General features: G+C 41.9%; 1 protein-coding gene across 3 annotated transcripts; it reads left to right on the top strand.

The window, feature by feature from the left end:
- Positions 1 to 336: 336 nt before the first annotated feature.
- POLR1D (RNA polymerase I and III subunit D) lies at positions 337 to 16,777 on the top strand. 3 transcript variants are annotated; one of them, XM_062615126.1, is made up of 3 exons: positions 337 to 779; positions 7,910 to 7,984; positions 15,437 to 16,777. In XM_062615126.1, the coding sequence occupies exons 1-3, from the start codon at positions 754 to 756 to the stop codon at positions 15,720 to 15,722; spliced, it is 387 nt and encodes a 128-aa protein (XP_062471110.1). In that variant the 5' UTR covers positions 337 to 753; the 3' UTR covers positions 15,723 to 16,777. The 3 variants fall into 3 exon arrangements, with proteins under 3 accessions (XP_062471110.1, XP_062471112.1, XP_062471113.1); XM_062615128.1 differs by having other exon boundaries at positions 338 to 779; positions 7,914 to 7,984; XM_062615129.1 differs by lacking the exon at positions 337 to 779 and adding an exon at positions 1,133 to 1,261.
- The last annotated feature ends 1,618 nt before the right edge of the window (positions 16,778 to 18,395 follow it).

Here is an 18,395-nt window from a genome sequence, read left to right as displayed (position 1 = left end):
ACTCCCGCCCCCCACCCTGGGCAACGGCGCACCCCAAGTGACAGCCGCGCTCCGCCACTCCAGCAGCAGCCTGGGGCGCGGGGCCGGACGGCCGGGCGCGCAGCAGCCTATAGGAGCGCGGCCGGGGCGGGCCGCGGCTGAGCCCTAGGCCGGGGTGTCCCCACCACTCGCCTGATCGCAGCCCGCCTCGTGGGGCGGGACCCCGGCGGAGGAGGGGCCGGCCGGGAAACTGCCTCGCACAGAGCACTGAGAGGAGGCTTGTCCCTGTCCGCCCCAGTCCTGCGGCCCCGCTGAATGCCAAGTCCCTGGGGACTCCGCCGCTGACAGGAGGCGCAGCTCCACTCCCGCCTCCCCGGGAGCTGCCGCCGAGCCCACTCCCGCCCGTCTCCACTCAGACACGGACAACCGAGCGGTGAACGCCCCACACCGGCTTCTCCCGGTGCGGGGCTCGCAGCGCTCCTGCCGCCGGGAAGGAGGTGTCCGGTGCGTCCCGCTGGCATGCAGCAGGGCGGGCAGGAGCCCACAGGGCCCGCTGGGACACCGCTCTCCCCTCCTGAGAGGCCGGGGGCGACCGCCTGTGGCCTTAGGTACCCTGCGGGTGTGGCGGCGGCCCGGCTCGCCCCGCCCTGACTCCTCCCCGCCGGGGTCCTCACTGTCCTCTGCGCCTGCCCCTGTCGCTCTGGTCTGCGAAGGGGGAATGGCGTTGCCATTCGCTTAAGGAGCTGGGCCGTACCGGGGAGAGTGGGCGCCGACATGGAGGAGGACCCAGACCTGGAGAGGTGAGGGGCGAGCGGCTGCGGTGGGGACCGCTGAGCGGCTGCCGGAGTTCTCGGCCTCAGCGGGATTTCTCACCCGAACAGGGCCCGGCGTCATCTTCTGCCCCACAGGGCCCAGGCGGCGGCGGTGGTGGTCTGGAGAGGGCTCCGGGGCTCTGCGCAGCTTGCCGGTGTGCTCCGAGCTGGCTGCGGCCTTGGGACGGCCCCTCCCGGCGCCCGGCCCGGCTCTCGGGGCGGGAGGCGGCTGCTGGCCCACGGCTGGGAGGAGACCTCGAGCTCGGCTTTGCTCTGACCTACATCGCCCCGGCCCCTGGGTAGCGGTGGGTGCGCGCCAGGGGGTGCGCCCCTGGAGCCGAGCTGCTCCGAGTCCTCACGACAAACCCTTGGAGGCCTCGCTGGGGGAGCTGCAGTAGAAAATTAGCCAAATCTTCGTGCATCAGGAGGAAATCCATTACAGAAACCAGTTATTCTTGTGAGGCATGCACGTACCATTTAGAAACAAGCTTGAGAAGGCTTAGCTGGCTCATCTTTCATCAGTTATCATTTGGTGATACTTGGTGAAATAAATAAAACCCAAACTTTATTTTCTTGTAAATGGTAAAATAAATAAAGCCCAGACTTTGTTTTCTTACAAATTTCAAGGTTCAGTGCTGGAGATCTGGCTGTTGACTAACTGTTTAAATTGTTCTATTCCTTGTATGGAATAATACAAAGTGTTTGGCAGTTATTTTGTGGAAAATAATAAAATTGCTTTCTGCTTTGTGTTTTCTTGGTATGAGAAGATACACCTCTCTGTACATACTGAGTTACTGTATTCCCAAGCAAATGCTTAGGGTTTAAATGTAGATTTCTGTATTTGTAATCTCAGTCACAGTAGGCCTCTTACTTTTGATTTAAGGAATAGACTTTAGGTATTTATATCACAAATTTTGGAGTAATAATCTTATTTGTAGTTATTGGAATTTATTTTTTTTTAAACATGCTTCTTTGTGACTGCAATTTTATTATGGATGTTTAAAAAACCCATTACACTGACTTGATGACCAGAAGCTTTCTGAACTGTTCTCCTCATGGGTCTCTCCCTTAACTTTAAAGAAACTATGTCTGAGAGTGCTTATAGGAAATAACTTCTCTCTGCTTATATCTGTAAAGTATTTTAAACGAGCCAAAATTGATAGCACTGCAGTGGTGGAAGGCCTCAAGTGCATAATGCTGTCTAAGAGCCCTTTAATTCTTAGTAAGCTACTTCTGCTCTCAGATCATCACTTAGAAGTTTCTTTCTTTATATGCATGAATGTTATTTTTATTAGTGGCATTCCACATTTAAACCTTTTTCATTCATAGCAAGTTGAAACCGTGTCGCTGTTCTTTCTTGCTGCCTGTCTTCTGACTGCTGTGGCTGTCCCCAGGCAGTTCAGGGTATAGCCAGTCAGTCACTGTCTGTGGCTGCCTGCTCCAGTCTTGTTCTGATGCTCTCCTTCTCAGGAACCAGATTCAAAGTTTTATCCAGCCTCATAGCTTCAGTTGGAATTGGGGTTTGCTATTCCTTTGCTGTGGCATTATGGTAGATAGTGAAGATGAAGCTCAGTATTACTTATCATGTGGTACACAGTAGAGTTTAGCTGTCCAGTGTCTTCAATCCATGCTGCCATCTGTCTCTGAACACAAACAAATTATTGTACAAATTATTGTACAAGTACAATAATTGATTATCACTTTCTGGGCTGGATCCTCCTATCATGGGATAGGGCCTTGGGCAATCTAGTCTGGTGGAAGATGTCCCTGCCCGTGGCAGGGTGGTTGGAGCTAGGTGGTCTTTAAGGTCCCTTCCAACCCAAACCATTCTATGATCAGTTACGTTTTCTACCATCAGCTTTCATAACAGCTCACTTTGCTAGTAGCACCCTGAATTCAGCTTGTGTTGTATGCATGTAGGTGTCATGCTTGAATATTTCTTACTCCAAATATGCTTCCTTACACAATCTTCAGGAGTTTAATACAGACCTTTTTATCCTTTGGTTTTACAGACTACTCCTTAGTGACCTGTTGACTGTACTCTCCTGTGAGTAGTACAGTGATGGTAGTTAAGGTTTATAATTTTTAGGCTTTTGGTAGTATGGCTTTTGCATACAAATAATGGCATTTCTCTTCTCCAGACACAGTGTTAACTATTTTAGGTATATTTTGAGTGTTTAAAAATGGGCTTATTTGGAATATTTTCAGTAGTCTGTCTCTGAATTTATGCTTGTCTTGCATGTGCAGGTCTTAACTAACAGATGTACGGGGTTTATTTTATTTACCATGGCAGAAAAAGAAGTGTAACTTTTTTTGTGCATGTTTTCTCAGGTCTGAAGCAAATTTTGTGCCCCAGCATTCCAAATAGTGATCTGTTAAGACAAATAAGTCCTATTTCTTTGTTGTTATCTAAGGAGAGGTCTTGTCATCTTGCTTGTTCTATTTTGTCCTTACTGACACATTTTCCTGCTGTTGTTTTTCAGTTTCACTGTGTCTGACTCTTGCTTGACCTTGTGTTTGATGTTTTTCTCACTTTAATAGGAAGTGATAGTTGCTACCAAAGCTGAATACTGACTCGCAAGTTACCATGTGACTGTTCCATACTCTGGGTTTTAAAACTGTAAATGCTGTAAATACCACAGGTGTGTGAAATAGTAATATTTGCTACATTCTGCTGACTTACTTACTTCCTCTGCTCCATTTCACGCAGTAACCTTTGCTAGAAGTATGAACTGATGTTTTTTCCTGTGAACATACTGGTACATCAGTGAAGGCCCAGAGTCTTGAGATACAGTGTGATTCTAAGAAAATTCTAGGCTAAATTCTGTTAATACATAATTAATGGTATTGTGAAGATAGGACCCAAGAATGGGGGGGGGGGGGGAAGGTTACAATCAGCTACTAGGAACTATTTAGTTTGTTTCCCTTGCAAGCAAGTGCATGTCCTTTTCCTAGTTTATTTCAAGTAAATATCCATTGAGACATTACAGCGATAATACTTTATATCCCTACCTAAAAAAAAAACAAACTTGTTTCTTCCCTATCTCTTTCCTAAATTTTCATGGTGGTTTTGTGTGTTTGAAGCCAGCAAATATGTCATTTCTCTGTGAATATAAAAGTAGCTTTGTTACACTATGTGTCTAAATCCTTCCATAATCCATTCTTTCAACAACTATAAATATTTCATAACCTTGGATACCATACTTTATTAGAGGTGCCTACCAAGCTTGTTTGGAGCACCATTTACTTGGAATTAAGTGTTTCCTAAGGAGATGCTGTTCTGAATCACGAGGATTGCTTTAATTCTGTAACAAGAGGGCTGTAGCTGAGAATCTGTAGTCTAATATTTTTGCTGCACAGGCATCCCAATTACACTTTCCAGCAAGCAAGCTTTGTGCCTTGGAGACATTAATTGGTAGTTCTTACTGTTGTTTTTAACAGTTAAAATCAAAGTTTCAGGATTTGGTATGCCATTCTTTCTCATATTCATGGCAAAAAAAAAAAGTGGTCTGCAAATTAAAATCAGAGTCTGAAATGGAGTGGTATGTTCACTACTCAAGCTGGTCAGAATATCAGCACAGAAATGTGCTGCAAATAGAATTCATGGAACTGACAAATAGAATGTTTAAGTAGGTAGAAACCTGATAGAGAATGAGAGCATTCACATGCCCAGTGTGGTGTGTCTTTGCCCTTGAACAAATGTTAGCAAGTTTGTGGCATATTTGTCCATTTTTTTCCCATTCTTGCTCTTAATATTGTGGGTTAGGCTGTATTTTTGACAGATAGGCCAAATCAGCTCACAGGAGTTAATTATAGATAACACTGGCCTTCATTACCATTCCTTTATTGTGAAAGGCGGTATTTTCAGTCCTTTACTTAACTGAAGGTCTTGAGATTAATTATTCAGATGTAATCAGAATACCAACATCACTTCTGTTTCCAGTCCCATGCATGGTTGAAAAGAAGTTGTGTAGTCAGCATAAAACTACTTTAAGAAAACTGATTAAAAAACCCTGCTATTTTCCTTCCTGGGCTTGCAGCTTGCTGTCAGGACCTAGAGTGCCTCAGGAAGTAGGTATAAGTGTGATTTTGGGGGATTGCAGTAGCCGAGCAGCCTGGCCTTTGAATTGAATAGTAATGGTGTAGACTGCAAGCAGTTATTAATGCTATGAAGGTCTCTCATGAAAATGTGTAATAAAGATGACCCTTCTCTGACTTTGGGAGGTGTTGAATGTGAAGGCTGCCCTCCTGCTCCAGGTCTGTGTACTTCCATAGCCAATTGTGTGCTGTGAAGCAATTCCAGTAGATACATGAGAAGATGGCATGGGTGGAGATGGCAGTTTGTTAGGTTATGTGCTGAAAGCTGCCAGGCATGTCCACAGAGGAGAGGGACTTTTTACAAGGGCATGTAGGGACAGGTCAAGGGGGAATGGCTTCAAACTGAAAGATGGTAGATTTATGTTAGATATTAGGAAGAAATGCTTACTGTGAGGGTGGTGAGGCACTGGCACAGGTTGCCCAGAAAAGCTGTGGCTGCCCCATCTGTGGCAGTGTTCAAGGCCAAGTTGGATGGGGCTTGGAGCAGCCTGGTCTAGTGGAAGGTGTCCCTGCCTGTGGCAGGGGAGTTGCAACTAAGCAGTCTTTAAGAACCCTTCCAACTCAAGCCATTCTGTGGTGACTAAAGAAAGACCATGGCGGATGTGGGATCCCAAATAATACCCACCCCTGACTGCTCCCAGGCCCATCCTGAGAGCCACCAGCCCATCAGAAGTTCATCTTCACAAGCCCAGAGGAGCACAGGGCACAGTGGCAGATGGGAGCCCCACAGTAAGGACCAGGAGGAATGAATGTCTTCTCTAGGCCTCTCCTAGGACTGACTCCAGGAGCCAGCCTCAGCTTCCAGGCACGACACCCATCAAGATGAGTCAATGCTGGGGTGCCTTTGAGACTTAAGGGTGTTGCTGCCTCAGGTTGTGTGACGCATTATGGGATGTGTGAGAACAGCATTTTGAGGTTGCCTGTGGCTTGTTATGGGATGTGCAGGGGAGGAACCAAAGGTGGGGAAAGGGGTAGGTTCAGGTGACCTCCAGAGAAGCAACAGTGGGGAAAATAGAGGAATAAGGGAATCGTGAGGTGTGTTTGTGTGTGAATAGGCTGCTGATTGGTTCACTTGTCTACACTTTGCCTGCTGGGAATAGATTTTCAACCTTGCTGCTGGTTGGACCTGGGTATAGAGCTGTGGCTGCCTGGCCTCTCAGCCATCAGATCCAGCATGATGTGTCTTCTGCTAGCAGAGTGGTCTGTAGTTTCAAGCATTGGGTGGTCTTTGTAATGACATGGTGTTTTCATTGCCTGTAACTGTATCAGACATAACTCTTTATTACCAATTGTTAATTTTTCAGCCTGTTTGATCTTTTGGGGAAAAAGAAAAAAAAACCTGAAGCTCTTTCCCTGAGTGAGGAATAGTAAATATCTCGGGTATTGCCTGACTTCAGAGCCTTAAACATTCTCCTGTTCTTTGGGCACATTCATTTGTGATGCAGGTGGTTAGGATTTATTTATCAGGAGCTTTGCCTGTAACCTTAGAATATAGAGGAAAAAGTCTAATCCCTCCGAAATGTGACTAGGTCTTGGGAACATGCTCTGGAAGATAAAAATACCATTGCTTTTACCTTTGTGTTACTGTAATTCTGCAGCTAAGCTTGACTGCTCAAAAAGGATTGCCACAGCAAGTTTTAAGTGGTATTTGCTATAAAACATGCCAGAATGATGAAAATGTTCTTAAATATGTCCCTGACCCTAATTTTCCTTCCTATCAGTCCCATGGTCTTTGGGTGGCTCTCGTGTGAAAGCTGCGTGCTGCATTCCCTTTGCTCATGCTGCCGCTGTTGGAGTTGAAGCTGGCAGCCACAGGGCTGTTTGTATTATAACCAAGCTGTAAAAATGAAGAGAACAAAGAATGCAGAGTCCCAAGAGGCCTCTAAAAGCAAATGTAAAAACCTTGTTTGCATAGCTTTTAAGCTTTTGGCTTGCTTCTGTAGAGGGTATAAGTTCAGTGAGTGGAAACACATTCTTTCAAAGAGGATCTGAGCTTGGTTTCTTTCATTTGTCTATGCAAGTCGAAAGGGCTTTGTAAAGGTGCAGTGAGTAAGAGTGATGTTGAAAGACCAATATTAGGAAACAGTGTTTGATTACAAAGGAGGGTGTCAACTTATAAGGCTACTAAGATGGATGCCAAGTGAGTCTGATCTTTGATATAACCAGAGAAAAAAAGGTCTCAGATACTTTGGTTAAGATAAATAGTTGCTTACAGTTAACTAACCAAATTGTTAGTTTATGCATTCAATTTATAAAATAAATGGCTCACATTATCCATTCATTGGTTTTCCCATTAACTTCAAGCATGTACTGTAAAGCAGTTGAAATTGATTTGTAAAGAGAGCTGAAAGACTGATATTGCAGGAGTTCTCTATAATTTGCATAATTTAGAATCTGATGACTTTTTATGTGAGCATAGTTACTTAATTGCTATAGTGCTAGCCTGGCCAGTTTGTTTTAGAAGGTACTGAATGTAAAGGTTGGTTGTTTTGGGTAGTGGTGGATCATAGTCACAATGATGGTCTCTTTTCTTCCACTTTTACATGAAGCTACTGCAGTTTGAGAGCTGGTAGTTGCAGTGATTTGATTATCATCTGACTGCTTGCTGTTCTACTGGTGGTGGTGAACTGTGCTCAAAACAGGTCTGCTGTGGTTGAGAGACTTCAGGAGAAACCTATGTGAAGTGACAGCAGGGAAGAGCATTCCTAAAGTGAAGTGACAGGGACTTGCTTTTCAGTGTAGTACATCAATTTTGTACACTTTTATTTCTGTTCTTCAGTTAGTGTTGCAACTATTGTATTTGCAACAGTTTTAATCGCTTTTAATATCTTAGAACGTTTCTTTTAATTTTGGCGCATAGGAATGTGAATTATCTTAATAAAAATCAAGATTGTTTTGGTAGCCTCTTTATTTCTTTCTTCATTTCCATGAAACAGCTATCCAATTTATTTACGTAAGTACATAAAGTGGCAAGTGCTTGTGTTGTGCAAGTGGTAACTTTTTTTTCTCCTCATATTTAGGAAGGCTGTGGAAGAGTTACTTAAAGAGGCAAAACGTGGGAGAACCAGAGCTGAGACAATGGGAGCTATGGGTTGGTAAGTTGTGCCAAGAGGAATGAATGCTATGATCAATGCCAAAATAAGTCTTACATTTAACATGTGATAGAAGTCTCTTACCTTTAATGTGCTTCATATTTAAATAATTTGTCTTCATCCAGGTATTAGTTTGTCTGGGCAAAAGTTTGAGTCCAGATAAGAAGGAAGTTCAAGTAAATTCTGCTTGCATTAAATTGCTTGTCTGAATATGTTGAAGTCAAAGCAACTGGAAAACTGGGAATAGCTTCTATAATACCATTTCTGTATAATTGACGGAATTGTGATGTTGAGATTGGAACCTTGCGAGTCTTGAAAATACCGAGTAGCTTCAGTGTGCATGCACATACTGGCCACATTTTACTGGGTTACATTCTGTTTAAGTTAAAGGAATTTTAGCCTGAATTCACAACCTAACAAAGAAATCTAAACCATTAGTACAGTGAAAATAAGAAATCATCCTCTAGCAGAAAATCCACATGTAAACTGCAGCAAAAAAATGAACTCAAAGTATATTCCAGTAACCCAGGGGCTAATTTGTATAACCAGTCGGAAAAGAATCACAGTATTTAAATCTTAAGTGAAATTCAGTGTTAATTCTTCAGTGCAGTATTTCAGTTTTTACAGCTAGATTATCATGGAATGTAATTATAATTAAAGAAGTAATAACATGCTGAGAAGGGTCATTCATCTCTAAAGTAGTGTATATAACTTTGATAAGAAACTATTTGATCTAGGGATGACCATGCAAGTAGTGCACCAGTTGACTATTAACCTCATTTGTAGATACAGTTTGGCTTTCTTCACCAACCTGAGATAAGCCTGCACTGTTAATCAAGTTCTTAGCTGGTTTCTTGGTTTTGTTTGTTTTGGTAGCTCTGAAGACATCAAAATAGTGTCCTGCTGAAAAAAAAAGTGAATCTTTTATGTTCTCTAAACACGTTTTGGGGTGTTTTCGTGTATTTTACTCAGTATTTCTGCTAGTGTTTATATCCTTTTTGTTAAAGTAGTTCAATTGATTTAATTCCCTAGGGTGGCTATAGCTATACTGACACAGCATGCTTTTGCTGTCAGCCTTGCCAGATGGCCACGTAAACCAGTGCCGAGAATTAGCAGTGAAGTGTTGCATGCATCCAGTTACTGTGAGTTTGCAAGTTAATTCCAGGTATGGAGACTAAAGATTTCTGTTGGGAGATAGCCAAGTGTCACTGTGCAACTGTGCTGCCTGCCCCTTGTGCAGTCTGGAGTACCTGCCAGGACTATGTATAGGCTTCTGTTCCTGGCTACTTGTTATTCCTTATCTGTAAAATAGTCCTGCTCAGCTGGCTATGATGATCAGCTTGGGGTAGCACGCAGTTTACTAAAGTCTGATGCCCAAGACCTGCCAGAGGGGATAGATAAGGGTGACCTGTTCTTCAGAACAGCTGCAGATTCCACTAGAGTGAAATAATGTCTGGCTATGCCAGGCTTGCATGAAAGGTGGAGGAGAGGATAGTTAAGAAGGCTTCAGGCAGAGGAAGACTGTTGACGTAAGGGCTGGTGTGGTGATACCCTAAACTGAAACTGTTGAAGTAAGGATTCTTGCAACTGCAGAGGAACATGAGGATAGCTATACTGGGTGGAACAAAGGATCAGTCTCTGCAGTGCCCTGTCTCCTTTGGCAGTCGATACCCGGTGCCTAGGAAATGCAGCAAGAAAAGTACAGTAAGGTAGCAGTACTTCCTCAAGGTGCAATCTCAGCTTTGGGCAGTCTGCAGCTCAGGATATCCTGCACTGACATGGTGGGGTTGTTTGTTTTTTTTTTAATGATGCTTCTCCAGGTACTTTTGCCTCCCTAAATTTGTCCTTAGAATGGCAGTAATCCCATTTGTCACAGATCTGCTGCCATAGAGTCTGGCATAGGCTAGTGTACAACTGGTGTATGTGACCATATGTCATCACCAGCTTGTCTAAAAGCATGGTCTTAGCAGGTAAAACGCAAAACCTTCCTTCCTTGCCAAACTCAAAATGCTTACAGGTGTGTTTCATGAGGACTTCTGGGATTTCCTCAGCCCTTTGTCAGAGGAGTCCTGACGAAGAGATGCACAAACCCTGGAGACATCTAGTTTAAGGCCATCAGTCCTGCATTGGTACTGGATAGTTGAAGCCACTCTGCCTATGAAGAAAAGATTTGTTCTGCCACCTGTCTTTGGGTAAGGAGAAGCAGAGGCTGCTACTGCTCATACTTCTCTGATTCCAGTTTATGTTGCTCTCCAGCACCTGGTGAATACTGGGAAATACATTTCTGGAGTCAGTGGCATTTGACAGGAATTGGTTAAAGGCGGTGTGTGGGGAGGTGGCATTCCTGGGGGGATCTATATTGTGCATGCCATTACAAAGGAGTAGTGTCTCCTGGTGGGTGCTGATTGCAGCAAAAGCTTAGTCAGCAAGCCTCTGAACACTGTTTTGGGACTGCTTTCAGGTTCAAGGCACTGCTCTGTTGCTGTCCAGAGTGGTAAGTTCTCCATAGTTCAAGTGCACTGTTTGAAGAAGGTTCCCCAAGCACACCTACTTAACTTTTTGCTGTGTCCTCATGTGAGATGGATAGTCAGCTGCTATTTAAGCCTAAACTGTAGGCATCAAGCTAGCATAGCTGACAGGTATAGGAAAAATGTACCAAGCAGTCATCCTGTAGTCCACAGTCTCTGATACAAAGACTCACCTTTAAATATAGGCCAGCATTGCTAATATTTATTCCAGTTTGGAATTGCTTTACTTTAGTGTTACATTGTCTTATAAGTGCTGTGGATAACATTGGTAGGTGCTACAACCTGTAGGGGTTAGATGTTAGTAGAATAAAGGCTTGTCCCCAGCAGGGAGGTTGTTGGTGATAATGGAAAAGAGCTTATGTGAGAGGGGAAGTTATCTGAGACTCTCTGGCCATGGAGCATCTGTCAGTATTAAAGTCTGAGCTGGTTAAGAATCTTGTCTGTCTGGCCACCATGCTCTCAGAACTGCTCAGGTTGGTAGTATCTAGATCCTTGGCAAATTAATCCAAGAAATACTGGGTATTCACATTTGTAGGTTTTGCATTATTGGCTCTTGAGTGTTAACTTGTTCCTTGGATCTCCTCAAGATTCTTGTTCTCAGCACTGCAGCATTTCTAGTTCCTGCAGTGCTCCTTTTGTATGTACTCTGTGGCCATAGTGATTCTTGTGAGAGGTCTCCTACATCCTTATGACATCTACATGATGTTGATTCTGCTGCTGATGTATCTGGGTCAAGCATTTGTGGAACTAATCACAAACAAGAAAAGGTTTAAGAGAAGGGACGATTCTCTTCTGAAGGTGTCTTCATGCCAGAAACGTTGAGCAAAAGGGAGCAGAATATGTGGTTGAATCTCAGTGATGCTGCTGTGATGCTAGAACTTCTGGGAAGAGAAAAGACAGCAAAACAACTGTTTGGAAGTTAGCATTTGAAGGGCCAGCTGGATCCTGGGTGAGAAGTTGTGGGCAAATAGTGTAAAAACACTTGAAATCATTAGATAGATTTATCCTAGCTTCATCAGATAGTATTGGACACAGGTGGAATAAAGCTATGGGATGTTTGAGGTTTTCTGTTTTGTTTCTAGGTAAAATGAAGCTAAAAGCTCATCTTTCCTTAAGTGGTTTTGTTGGTCCTATGTACATAATTCATAAGCTTCCTTATAGCAGTGAAGTTAGGTCCTGTTTTAGGGGGTTGTTCTGCTTTAATTCAGAAAGGCAGTTGAAATGCCACAAAAGCTACTGCTTGGGAAAGGTCTAGAGGCTTTTTTAGTTGTTTTTCCTCCAGCATATAGGTCTTATCTTCAAAGATGCTAGTAGCAAGTAAGCAAAGGCTGAACTGAATACAGTCTTCTTGGCTTACTTGAAAAGCTTGCCTAAAATAAGATATGGAAAACAGGATGTTTTGGGATGGGTTGTTCTGCTCTACATTGTAAGAGCAGATGAAATTACAAAAAGAAGATAAAGTGTGGAGGCACTGAATTACTTTTAACTCCATTTCTTGTAAGGCAATCCTAAAATTGCTTTCATTCATATAGATAACTTTCTGTTCAATACCAAATGTGTTAGAGGTACTGCAGAATACAAAATCATGAAGATTTGGCTGAAGTGTTTAAGGGCACCAGAACTGTGAAATGCTGTATTGCATCTTGTCTTTGAATGGGTGTTGCATGACTGTGCAGAAACACTGCAGTGTGATTCCTCTAGATCTCTTTCATTTGAATGTAAAGAGGAGAAACAGAGTGCAGACAGCAATTGAGAGTAAATGCGTTAAAATCTTGTGATCAGAGTACAGGTTCCTATCCAAAGTCCTGCCAGCTGTATCTGGCTACCAAGACCATAAAAGCTTGCAGTGTCCTCCCAGGCTTCCTCTTTTATGAGATCCTTGTGAAAGGATAACAGCCAGATAAGTTGGTTTGGCAAAACAACCCCTAGCTGCCTGTTGTTTCTTTTTTTTTCTTTTGCCTTCATTCACTGTATCTTCCCTGGAAAGATGTGATCTACTGCATATGCTGAGACTGGCTGTGCCAAACCTGTCTGATACGTCCAGTTACTCAGCAGAGAAAAAGACTAGCTCATGGCATTCTGGTTTCTTAAATGGTGTCAGCATGTTTCACTGTTAAGAGCTTGCACAGTACACTTCTGTGTACAGCTGAACTGCAGTGCTATACTTGATGACAGGTTTTGGCAGGAAATTCTGTATTATTGCGCAGAAGTTGCCTAAAAATATCAAAAGTAGAGTTAAGATTTGACCTGTGTGGAAATAATGAATTTAATCTTTTTTTGTTGCTCAAAATGTGGTGTTGACTTTTTGTCATTGCACAGTGGGGAGGGAGATTTTGGGGTGTGGGGGACTTACCTGTAGAGGGGGACAATGTTCTGTGTGTAAGAATAGCTTGGTTTAGCTTCTTGGAGCATGCAGTGTAACAAATGAACCCTGAGTGAATACGGTGCTACAGAGCTGGAGTTAATTTTGTAGACCAGACTCCTCAAGAATTGCATGCTTGCTTTGGTCACTCCTGCAACCCTGCTTCAGGCACACTTCAGTTTGAACTTTAATGTTTTTTTTAACACGCTTTTGTTTAGTAAAAGCTTTAAAAATCTGATCTGTGGCCCTGTTTACTAGGTAGCAGTATCATGTTCCACTTTGCATAGGCTCAGCTTGCCTCCCAGCCCTTCAAAATTTATATTGAAGGCAAAACTGTCATTGAATTGAGTGTTGCAGGATCAGACCTACAGCAAGCCAAAGGCTTGTCGTCATTGGAGTTGGTTTTCTCACTATTAGAAATGCTCTCAAAGAGATCAGTGGATTAATATAGTTCACTTTTAATCTTCACAGCTCCATATAACCAGGGATATATGTAAACATTATGGGCTTTTGTGCATGTGTAATGTAGCATGTGCTATTCATCTTGTTTCCTTTAAGAGTTAAAAGCAGAATTTGCTTTGTTAAAGTCTGAGGTCACTAAAATCAAGGACTAATAATTCTCTTCAGTGCCATAACTTACTGCTGATCTGTGAAAGCCCAGTGGCTCGCTTTTGTCACTGTAGGAGGTTTAACTAATAGCATCTCTTAGCCAACACTGAAGCCCTGCATTTCTCATCAGTTTTCATTCTTAATATAGCTCAAACAGCACTCATAGTGCCAGAAAGAAATAAATACTTCAGGAAGGTGAATTTATTTAGGGCAGATTGTCTCATTCTGGTGCTATATATTTACTACTTAATCAATGCATTAGCTCCTAAGAAAAAGCAAGAGGAAGGAGACAAATGTGAAATAGCTTTTGCCTGAGTGCAGCCTAGAGAAAGCTGCCCTCATTGGCAGGAAATGTTGAGGTGCAACAGTTTAGTGCTGGCATAAGCCATACCGAGAATGTCAGTGTTGGCTGTTTTGTGGTATGTCTTGAGTGTAACCTGTGCCATGGCATGTTCAGCACCATGTTTGTAGGCAATATAGTTTGAAGTAGAAACCGTATTCTACTGACATATGTTAGTCTTGGTTTTTTTACTCATTAATACAGTTAATGGATAAATACTGTCTCCCTAATTTACAAAACATCTATACTAGGTGCAGATCTAGAATTTTTTAATGATTTTTTTTTTAACTAGGATTGGAGCAAACCAGTGTAGATTTATATGCAGAAAGCTTAGAAGACTCTAAAACTAGCTATGCTGTGGAAATAGGTCATGAGATACCTAGCGGAAATAAGACAGTGTGGTTGTTTAATGTATACTTCTGAAATTACTCTCAGGATTGTTCTTATCCTAAATCCCTAAAGAACTTACCAGTAATACTTAGTAGGCAGACCTGAAGGAAAACACCACTGTAAATGCTATGTCCAGTTCAAAGTCATGAAGTATGTGAAATAATCAGATGTGATCTCTGTTACACTTTGTTGTTCTGATTATTCAGAGGTGTCAAAGATTTTTAAATGGTCAGGAATAGTTTCTACACTTAAACAAAATATTCAGGTAGAATAGGTGATCCTAACATTGTGGTGTTAGGATTCATTGACTCCATAGTGGATCCAGTAAGTGGCACTGTGATCTCCAACAGCTCTGCTTTTTTAGGGTAATCAGTAACTTCTCCAAAACTCAAAAATGTTGTGAAGACAAACATCACGGTGACTCCTACCAAAAACAAAGTCTTCAGAGTGATTTCTGCTGACTGCAGGAATATCTTCAAACTTGTTTTTTCTCATTCCATTCTTTAAGAGCTTATGAATTTGGAATACAGCTGATACCACAAGATAAATGAAATATACAATACTTATTAGTACAATACTTATCGTGCAATACTTATACTAAATATAGATGATAAACTATGTGCAAAAGTGATAAGCTGTAAGAGGAGAAGGTCGGAAACAGTGGGAAAGGGTTGGATAAGTATTTTTTCTGTTTAAGAAAAAGAAATAAAATGTTTGGTGGTTGCCAGATACAAGTTAAAATTGGTATGCCTTGTGTATGTTTTATCACTACAGCTGTTTGGGTTCTTAATGCAAGTATATATCTTAATTTCTGAATATCTCAATTTGTTACATAATGCTGACTTTAGTAGATTATCATTTTATAAACTGTTCCAATTTGACTTAGAATATGATACTAAATATTTGATTCCTGAATGTCTAAGTTAAGCACCATCAACCTTAAAATATATCGCCACCCTCTGCTTCCCCCTGCACACACTACCCTGTGAAATTCATGTGGATTTCACTGTGTTGAAGTAGAATAATTTTCATCCTATAAAGGGTGAGATAAAAGGAGAATGGAGACTACCTTGAGCATATCTTTCTGTACTGAGAGTTTACACTAGGTGGCATGCAAGGAAAGCCAAAAGCACAAACCTGTCTTAAAAATATTTGAAGTTAAAATCTCAGACTTGTTTCATGATGGTTTTATCTTGTCTTTTGATGACTTTTAAATGTCTTTACAGGTTGAAATGTCCTCTTGCTGGTACAAATAAAAGATTTCTTATTAATACCATCAAAAACACATTACCGTCTCAAAAAGAACAAGACCAAGAACGCGAGCAAAAGGAAGACAGTAAAGAGCCTGAGCCGAACAAAAGTAGGAGAGAAGAAAAACCAAAGAAACGCAGAATTCACCCATACACACCCAGCTTTCAGTCCAGAAGGAGAGTCAGCTACTCTCCTCCAAGGCACCAAAGCAGGAACCAGCACACAAAGGATAAGCACGAAAAGCGATCAAGCAAGCGATGAGGAGAGTGATGAACATGTGTTGTTACAAGCTAGGAATATCATTAAGTGTCGGACTGCAGGGATGTCTCAGTTTTTCAGGAAAAGATACTGTTCAAAACTGAATTTTGAACCAAGATGCTTGTGTGAGAAGTAACCTTGAGGTAGCATTAGAAAACATTTCCTTGAGATCTGTAAGAGAAAAGCAGAGTGCAGCATAAATCTTCAGTTGTTTTAGAACAGACATTCCTTTCCCTTTCCTTCATTCCTCTTTCTCTTTCTGGCTAAGCTTAGAGTCTTGGTGATGGAGTGTGGTACGTGTGTCACTGATAAAACTCATTTAGTCATGTCACCCTTTGGGAAAAAAATCAATTAAGCAGAGATCTATTTATTGTGTAAAGCTGGTGGAACTTCTTTGCTGCTGACCAATAAAGAAGTTTTGCCTGTTTGAGTTAGTTTAGTATTACAGAATCTAGAGGGAGGGAAAGCTGGTCAGTGCCTGGCCAAGCACATGGATTTTTTTATAGAATATAAGAGTTAAAAAGGACAAATTTGAAACGGGCAATGCTTGTTCTGCTCTCCAGAAGCAACTACCAAGAAATACTGATTTGCTTGTTTTTGTATATTCACAAACCTATCAAAGATATTAAACATTACCAGTAAAAAGCCATAACTGCAATAATTGTCTCTGTTTAGACTTCCCTCTGGAAGGAAGTAGTTTGAACAGTCTGTTGTCATGGTGCTTTCAAAACAAACCTTGAAGTCAAAATTACCATATTCTCTGTCCACTGCTAGAAGTTTCCAAGTAAATGTGTAATACTAGAAGTGCAGAGGTGATACTTAAAAACAGTCAAATGGTCACTTTCCAAGCCTGTGTGACAATTCTGTAGTGGTACAGTTCTTAAACTTGTGACTTGGAGCACACATCAGCATATTCTATGTCTCACTTCTGTTTGTGATCCAGTAACAAACTTCTTTGTGAAATATTTTGTATTTCAGTATTCTCAAAAGTAGGTGTTTTGAACATAGGTTTCCGGTTTTAAGTGTATGGGACAATAAAGTGAAAATGTTCATTGAAAGTGCTTTGTGGAGTTAATGCCTCTAATGGGTTTCTTCACTGAAATGAGTGAGCCTCCTCTAACGGAAAGGAGGACCAGCGCTTCGTGGTCCTTCAGTGTTGTGTCGGGACAAGAGTGCCACCTATAGGCTTGTCTCTTCGTGCTGTACTTAACTCTCTTGGAAAGATCACGTTAGCTAGGAGGTGGGGAGACCAAGGCAGAGATCTTTTGGGGCTGGATTTTGATGCATGAGCTGGGAATTACTCTTCTAAGTAATGTGAAGGTAATTAAAGTGGTGCTGAGCCCACCAGTGGCTGCCAGGGTCACAATAGCCAATAAAGTGGGATATTGCTACAGTTCCACTAAGGAGTTGTGAACAATTTCTCTGTTTCCCTGCAGGAACCGTAGCACTAGGATAGAAGCCCCAGAAATTTCCAACGATTTAATTGTGATCCATGAAAAAAAAAAGTAGTATTTTTGGAGATGTAGGACTATCTTTGCTTTAAATAACCGAACGTTGTTTGTAGTCCTTCCTTTCCTGGACACTGGTTGTGTTCTTAATAATCGTTTTTTGAAGGACAGCACCTGTAATACTGTCTGGGCTCTGCTGCAGTGACAGGATAGATGTGGCTTTGCAGCAGAGTTCATCTCACCATTGGTCAGGATCAGGACTGGAGATGTTCCGCAGAACAAATCCCCATGAATTCTTGCTTGTTTGGCTTGTGATATTACAATGCCCTGAGACACTCAGGCCTTCAAACACCCCTCTAGGATAAGTGCTGCTGTTGATTCTACATTGATTTAAGCCAGGCTTTTAGGTAGGGAAAATGAGCAGAACATTTCTTCAGCATTAGTCTGCATGGTTGCTGGAGAGTGCTTCTGTCCTAGAAATGCTCAACTAGAGGATCTGACATGACCTAAAGCAGATAGCTGGAGAAAGCCTGTCTTAATCAGTGGTGGTAAGTTCAGATCTAATTCTGGTTTTTTATGACTTACAGAACATACGCAAGTTACTTCTCTCTCATTGGTTGATTCTGTATTTTATTGCTGTATTTTATAAATGTATGTAATAAAACCACAAACCTGCTGCTCATTAACTGTTCTTAAGGCAAGTGTTCAGCTGCTGACTACTTTATTTAATTAAAAAAATGGGTGCATAAAGCCAGGTTTGCGTTGTATCTGCAGTTGTTCATACTGTGCAGCACCAGCATCACATTTATAAGGTATCTTAAAGGTAGGACTTAAGCCCTGAAGCTAAAGCTTGAACATGACTTTTCAAAATGTTTTCAATTGCTGTAACTCAGAATACTTGTTGCTTGAGGTGCCTTGCCCTTAAAGTAAATAAATACATAAATAAATAGTATGTTCTTGGTCTCAGCTTCCCATAGTAGTGCATTGCAACCTGATTACTCACATGGGGAGGAATGCACCTTATGTTAATGTTGCTGCAGTGATACTTCAAAAGTATTTTTTGTTTATCTGTGAGCTACTAATGTTGTCTCTGTTTAGTTTCAGTGCACACTGTACAGATAACAGAGTTTATTCAGGTGAGGCTGTTCTCTTGCCATAGCCAGAAGAACTTGCTAATTAGACTTTATTATTGGAGAGAAATCATCAACAATGTTCATTTTCATCAACC

The sequence above is a fragment of the Pezoporus occidentalis genome, unplaced genomic scaffold, assembly GCF_034315485.1.
Source record: "Pezoporus occidentalis ecotype Australia unplaced genomic scaffold, CSIRO_AGI_Poc_V1 ctg18, whole genome shotgun sequence".
Classification (NCBI taxonomy): Eukaryota; Metazoa; Chordata; class Aves; order Psittaciformes; family Psittacidae; genus Pezoporus; species Pezoporus occidentalis.
Note: the sequence above shows the minus strand (reverse complement) of the source record. Positions and strands in the feature narration are given on the sequence as shown.